Genomic DNA, 16,699 nt, shown 5'->3' with positions numbered 1-16,699 from the left:
CTGCTGAAACAGAAGGAACTCAACTAACAAACCAAACCTGTTTTACCATCAGAAGTGTGGCAAGGTGAACTAGAATTCCTCGCTTTGCAAATAATGACAATAAGTAAGAGGTAGAGCTAATGATGGAACCAATGATGTTCATGGATAAATAAAGTACAGGTGATTAAAGAAGGACATCCTGACGATAAAGTCCCACAGCAAGAACAAGAGGAAGAAAATATTCATATATATATTAATAATTGAATGATCTCACATATTTTTCATATACCACAATAAATAATTATTTATAATTACAATTGTTGAACTAATGCAAACACTTTTCAGTCTTAAATGTCACCGTAATCGGGAGAAAAGCTTCACCTTAAAATGCTTTTTTCCACTTCATGGTTCTGTGAGTAAAATGTAGACAAACTTGATATATATTTAACTTTTTTTTTTTAAATGCAAACAATGTATAGCATAGAATTATCTTGTACTTCCCACTGTTGTATAGAATTCTGCAACACTTCACACTGCACACATTTCAATCCTGACGAAGTCTCAAAAATCAGACATTACAATTACAGTGGCTTGCAACAGTATTCATGCCCCTTGAACTTTTCAACATTACACGCCACAAACATATATATCTTATTGGAGTTTAATGTGAAAGACCAACACAAAGTGTCACACAATTGTGAAGTACAAAGAAAATTATACATGACTTAAAAAATTTTTAAAAAAAACTGAAAAGTGAGTCAATACTTTGTGGAACTGTCTTTTGCTACAAATACAGCTGCAAGTCATTCAGGGTATGTCTCTACCAGCTGTGCACATCTATAGACTGAGATTATTGGCCATTCTTCTTTAAAAATCAGCTCAAAATCAGTCAGATTAGCATCAGAACACTTGTGAACGGCGCTTTTCAGATCTTGCCACAGATTCTCGATGTGATTTAGGTCTGGACTTTGACTGAGCCATTCTAACACATGAATATGTTTTAAACCATTTTATTGTAGCCCTGGCTTTATGTTTAGGGTCGTTGTCCTGCTGGAAGGTGAACCTCCGCCCAGTCTCTAGTCTTTTGCAGACTCCAACAGGTTTTCTTTCAAGATTGCCCTGTACGGCACCATCCATCTCCTATCAACTCTGACCAACTTCCCTGCCCCCTGCTGAAGAGAAGTGCTCTCCTTGTTCGGCCTGTAAGTTTAGGTGGACGTGTCTTGGTAGGTTTGCAGTCGTGCCATACTCTTTCCATTTCCGGATAAATCATGTATAATTTTCTTTGTACTTCACAATTGTGTGACACTTTGTTGATCTTTCACATTAAATTCTAATAAGATATATTTATGTTTGTGGCGTCCAATGTGGAAAAAATCAAGGTGTATGAATACATTTGTAAGCCACTGTATGTTGAAATCTATTTATATCAAGACAAACTTCTAGGTTAGAAATTAATCTTGTAAAGGAAAGTCTTCCACAGTACAAAGATACACAGTATTCCGTTGATACGCCCCCCCACTGCTTCCTTACAATAAAGAGAATGGAAAGTTTTTGTAATATTTACAATATTTGTAACATCAGAAGAGGGGGGGGGGTATTTTTGATAAAGGCCTTTAATTCTAGCAGCTCTGCACTGCACAAAAATGTATAATCCAGCCCTGGTTTAAAAGAAAGATGAAGTAGTTTCCTCTCACAGGTGTCAGGACATTATCTTTCAGCTGCACTTTTTTTTAGAGTGTAGCTCCGAACCACAACACTAAAACCTGTAAAGTGATACCAGTTTTAATGTCACATTTGCGTCGTTTCTTCGTAGCACTAGCTTAAGAATAGCCACATCAAGTACATATAAGCGGTACAAGTTAAACATGATGTGAACACGGAAAAGCTAACAGAATAATAAAATATGAAAACAATATACCGTAAATATTTATGATTTATGACACTTGGAGCGTGAAATTCACTTGCTTTTCATTCTCTTTAGGCGTGACTATTTCACTGTAGGAGTGAGTGGCACTGTACCAAGATGGCCGCCCTGTATACACACCGCTCTAGTGGGCGGCAGCAGTCGATGCGGCGTCCATGCATGTCAAGTTCTGCGTTTGTTCGGACCACAACTCAGCCCAAACTTGAAAAACAGCTTGACCACTTGTTGAAGGATGCAAAGGACAACTCGATTCTCGTTCTTTGGTTTTTATTTTCTTGATGATTTATGTTGAGGACTCCAGTTCAGAATATAATAGTCAGTAAAGAACAGGTTGATAACCTTTAAAACAAAAACATGCATTAGTTTTAATACATTTCAATAAATGTCAAAAGTTTCCTTAAATAAAATGTTAATTTTACTTGCTTTTTAAACAAAGCTTTAAGAACTATTTAAGTAAGTGTTAAAACACTCGGTTTTAAGTGTAAACTATATTTTATTGAGTATTGTTTTGATTGTTTAAGCTCTTTGTGACCCTGGTCTGGAAAAGCGCTATACAAATAAAAATGACTTACTTACATACTGCAAGCTTAAATTAGCTTAAACCAAAGTATCTAAATCAACTATTAACACTCAGGAGCAAACATAATTCTCATTAAAAGTAGTTTTTTCTACCAGTTGTATCTTCGTGGTGATCAGGAGCTGAGGTCACGTCTTGTTGTCAGGAGCAGGTGAGAGAGACTGACATCTATACCATGCCATTCTAGTGGGTGTTCAGGTGAATTATGTCCCACCGGCAACACAAGCCAGAATGTTGGTTCCACCAGAGACTTTTGCACATGTTCGCCCTCTGCAGGTTTTGTTTTCCCCTCACACTTCAACTTGTATTGTATCTTTATTTGCTTATTCAATTCCACCTTCATTATGGCATTTCTTATTCAACATATTTCAGATCACGCTTTTAGTTCAAGTTATTTAAAGTATAGTTAGTCATAGTTTTTGTCAAACAAATTTTTTCATATCTTTATTTAAAAAAAAAGTGTATCTATGATAAGTACAGTAGAGGTGCAAGATCTATTTCAGACACACTTAAATCCACAAAGTTTAACTTTAATGCATTTATATAAAACACATTTCTACTAACACCATTTGAAAACAGTGGTGCACTAAAAGAAACACCAAACAAACAAAAAACACAAGAACACAATTCTTTGAGTAAATATTTTATTTACAAGATCTATATTGATGAAGATAATGAATAATAATAATAATCTCTGGCACTGGCTCAAAGTGAAATATTGATATGTAACAATTTGCATGGATATTTAAGTTATATTTTTAGGTTATTTAAACTTAGCTAGTATTGAGCCAAGACTTCTCTAGTTAGGCTAACTCAATTACTTTAGTACAAGCAGCATGATTTACCTTTTCCTCTCCAAGCTTGTTTAAGTTGAACCAACTTCATTTTAATTGTGTTGAAATTACTCCATTTAGTTATTCTAACTTAATTAATTTTGATTCTACTCAGAACTGTCCATGCAAATCGTTACCTTAATTTTATTAGTACAAGAACTTATTTATCCATCTTCCAGTTTTCCAGCCATAACATAAGTGAATAAACTTACAAGATAAGAAATCACTTTGATGAAATCTCAACAGTACACCTATACAGTATGTAAACAACAATACAAATAACAGGTAACTTATTAAATTAAGTTATGAACTCACTATAATGTATACACATTAAAAACTCATGTTGTTGTCTTATGAAGAAAAAGCTCTTGATTTTGATTTATATATATATATATATATATATATATATATATAAAACCATGGATCGGTGCCATCAGAATATTTAAAAGTTAGTTCACCCAAAATGCAAATTTTCTACTCATGTTGACTAAAGGTTGGGATTATTTTCAGAGTCATCGGTTTCTTTTTCCAGTTATAGGTAAAACTATAAATCCATTTGAATGAAGCAACTGAGTGACCAGGGAAGAACTTCTTCCAAAAACATCTATTCTACACTGGAATTACTGGCGATATTACCTGGAGTACCTTCAGAGTAGTTAATAGTTTTATAGTTAATAGTATAGACTTGTTTAATTATTTTCCAAAACAATTCTTCTCATCAAGGCTTCAATACAGGCAAGTAAAGTAAAGATGTGTAAAGACTGTCACAGACCAGGGTCAAAAAGCCTGCACAGATAAATATGTCTTGAGATGATTCTTGAGGGAGTCAGTAAACTCCATCAAACACAGAGATGGACATTACACACGAGCAGTATGGAGGTATTTGACATGTTTGACTATAACTCTAAAAAGGAATGAATTACTCTGAAAATGGTCCAAACCCTTAGTCGAAATGAGTGAAGTTTAAATTTTGGGTGATTTACTTAGATATTGAACTTTATGCCTCCTGGCATGTAGGTAAGTAGTGCTGGGTTGTCTAACCCGAGCCCAACCAGGAGAACAATGTACTGCCTTTCGTCTGACCCCTCACCTGTGACCTGTGCCTGGCAGGGTTGAACCTCCGGGGGTTTAAAAGAGCCCCCGCCAGTATAGCCCACAGGACCTTCGAGGCACTCAAGCTTCTCCACCACGACAAGGTAGCAGCACAAGGAGAAGACATTTTGGGTGAACTAGGCCTTTAATGGTTGAATTAATCAAATCAAATGTCAAACATTTAAATGCAGTGAAGACATTCAAATTTTCAACAATTGATTTGATAAATTCAACAATTCAATATTCTGGTGGCATCAGATCTACTGTTAATGTCTTTTCATTAAGAACTTTTGAATTTTTCTCAGCATTCTGGCTCTTTGTGCGTTTTCTGAAACGATATATTGAGACACTAATGATGATGCTGATGCTGATGATGATGATGATGATGATGATGGTGGTGGGTTCAGAGCCAGTCGTCTCTGAGATAAAGGGATGAGAAAAACACAACATCAGAACCACAGTAAGAACCAGCTCAGTGAAGCTTCATCAGTTGAGTTTCAATGATTTGACCTTGAGTTCAATAATGAAATCAGCAAACACATCGACCAACTGAACATAATGACAACATCAAGACACTCACACCTTGAAACATAGTTTCTTTGAACTTTTACAATTTATCTCAATATTGAAACATGTTAAAAACCTCCTGATGAAAGTGTGTTGAACTTTTTCTAATCATAATCTGAGTTTAATTTGATAAATTCCGAGTGTAATGGAAGCAGAATTAGTGTCCAGACACACACCAACACCTTCTAGAATCACAATGAAAGACTCGTCATCTTTGTTTCTGATTTCACCTCCATCTGTTACTTTTCTATCAAGAGTGTTAAATTTCGTCTCAACTTCAGAATCTGGAGGAGTTCATGACAACAGAGAACTCAGACTCGTCTCTTCTGGAGGAACGTGGATCTGGACACTCATGGAAAGAGGGAAAGAAGTGAAGAAGAAGAAGAAAAAAGACTCACGGTTCTTGTCGAGTCCTTCATCCAGTCTGCGGATCACTTCATCCTGACCGTAGCCTCTGAACACACACTCGTACCTGCTCCAGTCTTCAGGCTGACCAGGTGGACGCAGAAGTTCAGCCTTTTTCTGGAAAGTCCCGTCAGGGTTTGGGAGAGTTTCTTTTATCCACATGTCATCATCACCAGTGATGGTCTTTCCATCTTTCCTCCAAAACAAGTGAGTATGTTTAGGAAAGAACCCTGTGGCGAGGCAGACGATGGGAGAGGACGAGTTCTTCTGGAGGAGAAACATTTGTGGAGGATCTGGAGAAGACAAAGATCAGTGTTTAGATCAGCTGATGGAGTTCATGACTATCAGTGACACCACAGTCCTCTGAGAGCTTCTACACACACACACATGTTCTGTCACTCACACACACCAACACGTCCTCTACCTTTTCTCAGCAGACGCTTCTCCCCGTAGTCCAAATACATCTTCAGCCGCTCTGGACATTCCTGAGTCAAATGGTCGTGGATTTGTTGGTTCAGATCAACTCTTGAGTTCAGATTACGTGCGATGTCTTCATCTTCTGAATGTCGAGTAAACCACTGTTTCCCCTTAGGGTAGAACTTAATGACATCTTCTCCATTGTAGGCAAACAAATGATAACCTCTGACCTCTTCAGTCTCATCATCCCACAGACATCTAGATATCCTCTGGATCAAGTGAACACCTGAGAGACACAAGCTGAAATTAACTTTCACCTCCTTGTGTGTGTGTGCAGGTGTGTTTGTGTGCAGGTGTGCGTGTCTCTCTCTACCTACCTTGACTTATGTTTAATCCTTGTGTTTTCTTCTCTAAGATCATCTTCTGGACCAGCTGATCATCTGTCCACGTGTTCAAATGTTTCTCTCGATGTTCGTCTAAGACTCGTCTCATCCAGTCTTCTCTGGGTTCTGGTCCATTGCCGTTATAGTGGACAAAGTGAACATGGTGCCCAAATCCATCCACGAACCTTTGGTCAGCTGACATGACTTCATGATAGGAGAGAGAGTGAAATTCTGCAGAAACAACAAGACTAAGTTAATATTTCCATCTAAACATCTCATTGACAAGAAGGTTTTTTAAATTGTTACAGAGAAAATATTCATTGATTTTCCGGAACATCACTTTGAAGTGTTGATACTGTATTAGTTAATGTCTTTACCTGGATTTCACTTCCATGAGTGTGTGTGTATGTTTGTGTGTAAAACTCTTAAGTTGGAGTCACACATGAGGTGAGAAGTAACTCTGGCTGTGTTCTCCCCCTCCTTGTTTCCTGATTAATTAGTATTTTTAACTTTAAAATAAATAACGATAGTCAAAGTAGGACATCAACCACCACCAGGGGGCATCCATTGGTGTGTTCACAAGCCACTTGGCATCTGCCATTTTGTTAGAATTAGTATCTGCAATAGATCTCTGCTTTGCCAAGGTCCCATGATCATATAAGTTTGTTTCTCTGACTTTGTGTAATTCACAAAATGAGCATTTTCTCTTTAACTCATTCCTATTTCTGTGTCCTTTTGTTTGTACTATCCCGTTCAGAGGTCAATGTATATTAAAAAAAACCTCTCTCTCTCTATCTATATATATTTTATATATATTCACCAGTGTAACCTTCTCATTTTCAACCCTTTGACCAGCATTACTCTTCCTTTTTTTGTCACGCAGTCAGTTTTCTTATCTTTACCGAGTAAAGATTGCCATCTCTTCTTCGAGCAGCTTTGAATGAGCAGAAGTATGCATTAGAGTGGAATCTTCAAAGTTTATCATGTTTGGTCTTGGTTAAGTGTGTTTCTTGGAGGTATATAATTTAAGTCTTGACATTTTTTTTTTATTTGGCAATTAACGTTTATCTCTTCACTGGATTATTTAGACCCTTTAAAGTCAACACAATTATTTTAATACTGTGACATTTTCAACAAACTCAAAACTCAATCCAAATCCACCCGTCTCCCGTCAAAAACAACCTTCTGAACTAGAAGAATTGCATATCCAGAAGAACCTGATGAATCTGTCAACTGAAATGCTAGAAAACATTTGATAAAATGTCCTTCATTGCTGCGCCTACATTTCTTTGTCTATTACTTATCTGGTTAAACCAGAGCGTTTAGTTCGAGGGCCAAAAAAAACTGCACCTTGCTATTCTCTTGCACCTCATCTCTGGTTTCTTGTAAATCTACCTGCTTTCATGTTCAAACTATTTCACTTTAAGTTGTTGTTTCCAGCTATCAGGAGGTGTATTTATTTGATTGATCGTGGAGAGCTCTTGACTCGTCAAGTCGTGGCACAGGAAGTATAAAAAAACTCAGTATTTCTTATTGGTTTTCGACCATCACATTTTTTTCTAGTTATTTAATTTTATTTTCAGTACCACACTGTCACACTAACACCCCCAGAGAAGACAACAATCAACAGAAAAGTAATTTTCCTGACATGGCAGGGAAAATACTCCTGACATATTGTACTTCCTCATGAAGGTTATTCAAATGTGGTCTGTTGATGTGAGCATCACTCTTTCAAGCAGAGAGGAGGAGTTCAGTCAAGTCAGTCATGGAGGATCAAATTACCAAACGAATTCAAGATCCATTTTCTATTAATGATGCGAGTTCTTTGTTGTGAAACCTCTTCATTGCCATTGTTTATGAAATCAGGATTTCTGGTTGATGTAAGGACTCAAATGAAGTGTGAGTTTTAAATAAATACCAGTTACCAAACCAGTCCATCACAGACCAGACAAACCAACAACAAATGTGATGATGAAGCAGAAGAGACTTGTTGTTTTTTCACGACTCCAACTGTTGAAGTACTGTCATTGCTGTTAACTTTACGTGGCAGGTTTGTGACGCAGTAACAACTGAGACAAACAAAGACCTGTGTTAACATTAAAGGTGTGGCTCAAGACATACTTCCTCATGAAGATTATTCAAATATGGTATGTTGATGTGAGCACCGACTTTTTCAAGGACAGAGGACAAGTTCTTAGTCTCTATACTTAGTAATAGAGAAAATAATTTCTCCTCCGGGGATCAACAAAGTATCTTTATATCATTATCATCTAGTGACCTTCTCTATTGGTATGAAGAGGGTGGTGAGGTCCTTCATTAGTCATATAAATATTGTGACCATATGACTTAAGGTTAAGGAGATACAAAGACACAACAAAAGAACTTCACCCTTTTTCTCTATTCGTTTATTGTAGGACGGTCCCTTAAACGCTGCGTCACTTGCCGCCTGCATAGTGATCTGTGTATTTTATCAGGACAATACGACGGAATATTTTGCTCGTAGTAAATACAGCACGTAACTCTGACTAGAAAGAGGTGAGATTTGTAATTCAACACCTTAGTGTTCCCGAGTTATTAACATGCAAAGATCCAATCTGCCGTTCGTCATGTCGTGGAGCAGGAAGTGAAAAACAACTCAGTATTTCGGATTGGTTTTCTATTCCTGTTACTCACTTACATTTTTCAGTAAAATACTTGTTTAGTGAAATATTTGAAAGCTGAGTCCCTCTTCATGATACAAGATTTCTATTAAAAATAAAATCATGAGAATAAAAGTCAGTTGTTTACCTGCTGCCACACGAGCACCCGCAGAGAAGAAAACTACCAACAGAAAATTCATTTTCCTGTATTGGTAGAGAAAACGATCCGCTGACATATTGTATTTCCTCCTGAAGGTTATTTATCTCTGGCCTGTTGATGTGAACATCGACTTTTTCAAGCACAGAGGAGGAGGAGGAGGAGTTCAGTCAAGTCAGTCATGGGGGATCAAATTACCAAAGGAATTCAAGATACGTTTCCTATAAATCATGCGACTTCTTTGTTGTGTAAAGTGTAAGTAATTTAATGGAATAATGTATTTTATCTGCCATTTTCATAAAGACATGATCACAGCTCATCCTACTGAATTTGCTCTATTTTCAGTTGACTGACAGTTTTAGGAAAGAAAAGGCTTTGGAAACATAAGAAAATGCAAAACAGACAATTTAATGCCAAACTAAATTTAAGTATATTTTCTTCTTTGATAAGTTATACTTGCACTCCTTGAACGTCTTGACTTTCAAGTCAGAACGAAAGTTAAATTAAGATTTTTTGAGAAAACGAAACAAACAAAACAAAGCTCAAATGATAGGAGGCATTATAGGAAAAACAATTGCATAGAGATCCATGGCATGTCGTTGAACAGGAAGTCAAAAACAACTCTGTATTTCTGATTGATTTTCGACCATCTAAAAAGTTTTCTATCCCTTTTACTTAATTTCCTTTTTCAGTAAAATACTTCATATTTATATTTGAAAGCTGAGTCCCTCTCCATAATCGAAGATTTCTGGTAAAAGTAAAATCATGAGAAGTAGTAGTAATCATGTACCATCGGTCCAGTAAACAAAAATATTATGGACAGAAGAACATTAATCCACCTCACACACACACTAGAAAAAATAATTAATTTATGACTCCTATTGTAAACAATAACAATAATATAAACAAAATACATTAACTCAAAATGTCTAAAACAAAAAAAAAAATAGCATCCTTGGCTCGAAAATGTATAATCTTTAAAACAAAATAATATTGTCTATTTGTGGTGCTGGCCAGAATAATAAAAGTTAATACAGCTCCATTAATTAAAACAAAAAGGGAGTCTCAATCTTGTAATACTCAAGTTGGTCCTGGAAGTTGGAGTGGAACAGATGTTATTAACGTCTAAGTCAAGGGTGTACACTTAAAAAGTGAAATTGATGGAACAGACCGATATAAAGTAACATATGTAGCAAATTGTTATAAGTGAAAGAGAAGGAACTGACTATGACGGGACATTTTCACCCACAGCAGACATGACAAGTGAAGGAGTGGTCATGCAGAAGGCAGCTCAAGAAATTCTGATTTTACAGCAGATGGCCTTTAAAACTGCACACCTGCATGCACCTATTGTACTGTGAACTTTACATGGAGCAACCAGAAGGTTTTGAGAAGAAATCTGAAACGGGTGAAAAACCTGTATGCAGGTTAAAAAAGTCTCTGTATGGACTCAAGCAGTCTGGGAGAAATTGGAACACTTTGTTACATGCATATTTAAAGGAACATGATTCCAAGCAGAATCCTGCTGATCATAGTTTGTACGTAAAAGAGAACACTGAGGAAAAAGTCATCATAATATTGTGGGTTAATGATTTGATCCTGGCTGCAAACAATGGAAAGGTACTGGGTAAAGTCAAGTGCACACTCACAGAAAGGTTTAAAATCAAAGATTTGGGGAGGTTAAAACATTTTCTTGTAATTGATTTTGAACAAACAAAAGATTAAGTAAAAATGTCACAGAAAAGACGTGTGACCAAAAGACTAGAAAGATTTAAAATGCAAAATTGCAAACCAAGAGGAACCCAATGTGAGTCTAAACCTGATTATTCAGAAGATGCAGACAAGATGAATTAATCCAGAAAAATTGAGAGAAGCTGTGCCACATGCACGAGACCACATATTTGTGGTCAGCAAGCTTTCAGAGATTTTTTCTGAACCCTCAGAGGAACATTGGTGTACAGAGAAACATGTAATGGGGTATCTGAAAGGTACAGCTGAACAGGGGCTGTGTTTCAAGAAAAATGACAATGAAAATTTGCGGATATTTTGACAAAACCACCGACTAAGCTCAAGTTGAAAACATTTGCACACATGTAGGACACAAGATTGTGGAAGGTTTTAGATGACGTATGCAAATACTGCATTTGAATTGTTTTTCCCTGTAAAAGGCAGTAGGAGATAAGGTCGAGTGGGGGTGTTGAGGCGTGGACGCTTTTGCCCACTTGAGTTGGCCGGCCGGCTACTGTTTGCCCTCCGTCTTCTGCGAGTCCTCCCCTTGGTTCGGGGAGCGAAGCGGGAGATTCTGAGGTTAATAGTGGTGCCGCCGTACTCCTGGGTTAAATTATTCCAGTGAAAATCATTGAAACATAAAACACAAAATAAACAGCTGGGTTACAAACACATACCAGGGAGTGCAGAAATATTAGGCAAGTTGTATTTTTGAGGATTAATTTTATTATTGAACAACAACCATGCTCTTAATTAACCCAAAACACTCATTAATATCAAAGCTGAATATTTTTGGAAGTTGGAGCAGGGCTTTTTTAGTTTTAGCTATTTTAGGAAGATATCTGTGTGTGCAGGTGACTTTTTGTGCATAATTATTAGGCAACTTAACAAAAAACAAATATATACCCATTATAATTATTTATTTTCACCAGGGAAACCAATATAACAGTTCAACAATCACAAATATACATTTCTGACATTCAAAAACAAAACAAAAACAAATCAGTGACCAATATCATCATCATCTCTATTTATATAGCGCCTTTCTAGACCAGGGTCACAAAGCGCTTTGACAGCCATTCACACATACTGATGGGAGTAGGCTGCACCACATGGCGCCGAATCTGCCATCAGGAGCAATCAGGGTAAAGTGTCTTGCTCAGGGACACAACGACACAAGCTTTTCTGGAGCTGGGATTGAACCTGCAACCTTTTGGACTGCAGGCAACCACTCTACCATCTGAGCTATGACCCCCATATATAGCCACCTTTCTTTGCAAGGACACTCAAAAGCCTGCCATCCATGGATTCTGTCAGTGTTTTGATCTGTTCACGATCAACATTGCGTGCAGCAGCAACCACAGCCTCCCAGACACGGTTCAGAGAGGTGTACTGTTTTCTCTCCTTGTAAATCTGACATTTGATGAGGGACCACAGGTTCTCTATGGGGTTCAGATCAGGTGAACAAGGAGGCCATGTCATTAGTTTTTCTTCTTTTAGACCCTTTCTTGCCAGCAATGATGGAGCATTGTCCTGCATGAAAATCATGTTTTTCTTGAAGGATGCCGACTTCTTCCTGTACCACTACTTGAAGAAGGTGTCTTCCAGAAACTGGCAGTAGGACTGGGAGTTGAGCTTGACTCCATCCTCAACCCGAAAAGGCCCCACAAGCTCATCTTTGATGATACCAGCCCATACCAGTACCCCACCTCCACCTTGCTGGCGTCTGAGTCGGACTGGAGCTCTCTGCCCTTTACCGATCCAGCCACGGGCCCATCCATCTGGCCCATCAAGACTCACTCTCATTTCATCAGTCCATAAAACCTTAGAAAAATCAGTCTTGAGATATTTCTTGGCCCAGTCTAGACATTTCAGCTTGTGTGTCTTGTTCAGTGGTGGTCGTTTTTCAGCCTTTCTTACCTTGGCCATGTCTCTGAGTATTGCACACCTTGTGCTTTTTGGCACTCCAGTGATGTTGCAGCTCTGAAATATGGCAAAACTGGTGGAAGTGGCATCTTGGCAGCTGCATGCTTGACTTTTCTCAGTTCATGGGCAGTTATTTTGCGCCTTGGTTTTTCCACACGCTTTTTGCGACCCTGTTGACTATTTTGAATGAAACGCTTGATTGTTCGATGATCACGCTTCAGAAGCTTGGCAATTTTAAGAGTGCTGCATCCCTCTGCAAGATATCTCACTATTTTTGACTTTTCGGAGCCTGTCAAGTCCCTCTTCTGACCCATTTTGCCAAAGGAAAGGAAGTTGCCTAATAATTATGCACATAATATATAGGGTGTTGATGTCATTAGACCACACCCCTTCTCATTACAGAGATGCACATCACCTGATATGCGTAATTGGGAGTAGGCTTTCGAGCCTATACAACTTGGAGTAAGACAACATGCATAAAGAGCATGATGTGGTCAAAATACTCATTTGCCTAATAATTCTGCACTCCCTTGTATTGTACTTCCTCATGAAGATTGCATTATTATTCAGTATGTTGACATGAGAAACTACTTTTAGGTTAGGTTAGGTAGAACCTTATTGATCCCTCAGGGAAATAGTTTTTCCACTTAGACACAGCAATACAGACGATTATTCATAAAACTAAAAATAACAAGAACAAAGAGAAATAAAAACAAAGGACAGAGGAGGACTTCAGTCAAGTCAGTCATGGAGGATCAAACTACCAAGAGAAATTCAAGATACGTTTCCTATAAATCATGTTATTTCTGTGTTTTGTAAAGTGTAAGTAATTGAATGTATTAATGTATTTTATCTGCACAAAGACATGATCACAGGTCATCCTACTGAATCTGATCTATTTTCAGTTGACTGACAGTTTAAGGAAAGTAAAGGCTTTGAAAACAGAAGAAAAAGGAAATGCAAGAAGACAATTTAATGCCGAACTAAATGTAAGTAGATTTTCTTCTTTGCTAAGTTATACTTGCACTCCTTGAACGTCTTTACTTTCAAGTCAGAACGAAAGTTAAATTAAAAATTATTTAGAAAATGAAACAAACAAAACTGAAATCATAAGAGGGCAAAAAATGTTGTCTTCAGTTTAGAGTTAAATTTGCAAGTCTGACTCTCAGTGGTTCTTACAAGAGTTTCCAGGGTCACTAATGGCTCCAATTTACTCCCAGTGTCGTAAAATCTTTGACACAAGCGAAAATGGATTTCACACGGCCTGGATAGTTACCACACACATCACAGAGCAGAAAAGAAAACAATAAATGTGCTGCTGAAGCAGAAGGAACTCAACAAACAAACCAAACCTGTTCTACCATCAGAGGTGTGGTGAGGTGAACTAGATCCTGTAACTTCTCTTTGGAAATAAGCTAACAAACAAACCCATCCATAAATTTGATTCAACACAGATAAAGTTAATTTCCCTCATATGTCACGATACCTTCACTTGTGCTGTTCAACTGTACTTCAGAACTTGACGTTTTTTTTGTCAAACGACTTTCAGAACACTTTTTTTTTTTAATAGTGTAGCTCCGAACCACAACACTTAATGTGATACCAGCTTTAACGTCCAACGTCACATTTGCGACGTTTTTTCGTAGTACTAGCTTAAGAATAGCCACATCAAGTACATATAAGCCGTACAAGTTAAACCTGACGTGAACACGGAGAAGCTAACAGAATAATAAAATATGAAAACAACATACCGTAAATATTTATGATTTATGAAACTTGGAGCGTGACATTAGATGAAGTTCACTTGCTTTTCATTCTCTTTAGACGTGACTATTTCACTGTAGGAGTGAGTGGCACTGTACCAAGATGGCCGCCCTGTATACACACCGCTCTAGTGGGCGGCAGCAGTCGATGCGGCGTCCATGTATGTCAAGTTCTGCATTTGTTCGGACCACAACTCAGTAGTGATGGGATCGGCAGTTCTTTTGACTGTACTGAATCACTAGAATCCGTTCATTAAAAGGATTCGTTCAAAAGATTAGTTCAGTTCGTTCGTTCACCAAATCACTAACTCAGTGCTTATGGAGCCCTGACTGCAATTTCTCCTACTTCCTGAAAGCAGCCAAACAATCCGTTACTAGGTTTAATGATTCAGATCTGAGGTTCACATTCACTGCACTTGAGGGACAATCCAAAAAAAAAGTACACAGACATTCGTGAGAAATTCAGCAAATAGAGAAGATCTTGAGGTGGCAGTAGCAGCCTAAGGTGACAGACTCTTGTGCGTAGACGTTCACAAACAAACATTGCAGCTGTAGTAGAGATTCTGTTACCATCCCAGTGTGTGTGTTTCCAGCCTGTCCAATAAACAAATAAAGTGTGACTAAATTTCTTGGTTGTTAAATATGTTTTATTGCACTAAAATATAAAATAAAATGTAATATAAACTTAATTGCAATCAACAATAAAATAAAAAGGCCTTGTTTAAGTCTAGTGCAAAAACAAATATTAAATTGAGATATGCCAACATAAAAACTAAATGTTCTGTCGTTCCCTGACGCCAAGGGTTCAGTGAGTCATGGAATCCCTTCCACCGGCACGGTTGCGGCTGAGTTCAACTGAACCGAGAAAGGAACAGTACGTTCACTCAAAAGATTCGAATCGTACGCGAACGACACAACACTACCACTCAGCCCAAACTTGAAAAACGGCTTGACCACTTGTTGAAGGATACAAAGGACAACTCGATTCTCGTTTTTTGTTTTTATTTTCTTGATGATTTATGTTGAGGACTCCAGTTCAGAATATAATAGTCAGTAAAGAACAGGTTGATAACCTTTAAAACAAAAACATGCATTAGTTTTAATACATTTCAATAAATGTCATAAGTTCTCTTAAATAAAATGTTAATTTAACTTGCTTTTTAAACAAACCTTTAAGAACTATTTAAGTAAGCGCTTAAACACTCGGTTTTAAGTGTAAACTATATTTTATTGACTATTGTTTTGATTGTTTAAGCTCTTTGTGACCCTGGTCTGGAAAAGCGCTATACAAATAAAAATGACTTACTTACATACTGCAAGCTTAAATTAGTACTCTGAAAATGGTCCAAACCCTTAGTCGAAATGAGTGAAGTTTGAATTTTGGGTGATTTACTTAGTTACTGAACTTTATGCCTCCTGGCATGTAGGTAAGTAGTGCTGGGTTGTCTACCCCGAGCCCAACCTGGAGAACAATGTACTGCCCTTCGTCTGACCCCTCACCTGTGACCTGTGCCTGGTATGGTTGAACCTTCGGGGGCTTAACAGAACCCCCGCCAGTATAAACCACAGGATCTTCGAGGCACTCAAGCTTCTCCACCACGACAAGGTAGCAGCACAAGAAGAAGACATTTTGGGTGAACTAGGCCTTTAATGGTTGAATTTATCAAATCAAATGTCAAACATTTAAATGCAGTGAAGACATTCAAAGTGTCAAGATTTGATTTGATAAATTCATCCATTCAATATTCTGGTGGCATCAGATCTACATATAATGTTTTTTCATTAAGAACTTTTGAAATTTTCTCAGCATTCTGACTCTTTGTGCGTTTTCTGAAAAGATATATTGAGACACAGATGAAGATGATGCCGATGATGATGATGATGATGATGATGATGATGATGATGATGGTGGTGGGTTCAGAGCCAGTTGTCTCTGGGATGAAGGGATGAGAAAAACAACATCAGAACCACAGTAAGAACAGCTCAGTGAAGCTTCATCAGTTGAGTTTCAATGATTTGACCTTGAGTTCAATAATGAAATCAGCAACTGAACATAATGACAACATCAAGACACTCACACCATGAAACGTTGTTTCTTTGAACTTTTACAATTGATTTCAATATTGAAACGTGTGCAAAACCTCCTGATGAAAGTGTGTTGAACTTTTTGTAATCATAATTTAAGTTTAATTTTGATCAATTCCGAGTGTAATAGAAGCACAATTAGTGTCCAGACACACACCAACACCTTCTAGAATCACAATGAAAGACTTGTCATCTTTCTTTCTGGTTTCACCTCCATCTGT

At 37.5% G+C, this 16,699-nt stretch overlaps 1 protein-coding gene, 1 long non-coding RNA gene and 1 pseudogene across 3 annotated transcripts in view; 1 reads left to right on the top strand and 2 right to left on the bottom strand.

Annotated features, from left to right (window-relative positions):
• Positions 1-16,699, top strand: part of LOC148071966 (uncharacterized) — a 71,328-nt gene that overhangs the window by 24,337 nt on the left and 30,292 nt on the right. The gene's annotated exons all lie outside the window — the stretch shown is intronic.
• On the bottom strand, positions 2,970-9,112 carry LOC148071967 (class I histocompatibility antigen, Non-RT1.A alpha-1 chain-like). The gene is made up of 5 exons (XM_087798772.1): positions 8,968-9,112; positions 6,175-6,411; positions 5,805-6,083; positions 5,374-5,673; positions 2,970-4,827 (listed from the first exon to the last, which is right to left on the bottom strand). Exons 1-5 carry the CDS (start codon positions 9,053-9,055, stop codon positions 4,646-4,648), a joined length of 1,086 nt encoding a protein of 361 aa, XP_087654898.1. The 5' UTR covers positions 9,056-9,112; the 3' UTR covers positions 2,970-4,645.
• LOC148071965 (BOLA class I histocompatibility antigen, alpha chain BL3-7-like) overlaps positions 15,379-16,699 on the bottom strand; it is a 35,543-nt pseudogene continuing 34,222 nt past the window's right edge. Inside the window, exon 6 of the transcript XR_015712804.1 lies at positions 15,379-16,326. The product of XR_015712804.1 is annotated as a BOLA class I histocompatibility antigen, alpha chain BL3-7-like (transcript). The remainder of the gene's footprint in view (positions 16,327-16,699) is intronic.

The sequence above is a fragment of the Callionymus lyra genome, chromosome 9 (genome assembly GCF_982586985.1).
Source record: "Callionymus lyra chromosome 9, fCalLyr1.hap1.1, whole genome shotgun sequence".
Classification (NCBI taxonomy): Eukaryota; Metazoa; Chordata; class Actinopteri; order Syngnathiformes; family Callionymidae; genus Callionymus; species Callionymus lyra.
The sequence above is the reverse complement of the archived record's forward strand: the minus strand, read 5'-3'. Positions and strand labels throughout refer to the sequence as shown.

What these genes read in the sequence shown, in the direction of transcription:
- LOC148071967 (XM_087798772.1), bottom strand. Translation starts at nt 9,055, where the DNA reads ATGTCAGCGGATCGTTTTCTCTACCAATACAGGAAAATGAATTTTCTG. An exon ending in GAAGCGTCTGCTGAGAAAAG is followed by an intron (nt 5,674 to 5,804) that starts GTAGAGGACGTG and finishes TGTCTTCTCCAG; the next exon opens with ATCCTCCACAAATGTTTCTC. An exon ending in TGAAGGACTCGACAAGAACC is followed by an intron (nt 4,828 to 5,373) that starts GTGAGTCTTTTT and finishes CCTTTATCTCAG; the next exon opens with AGACGACTGGCTCTGAACCC.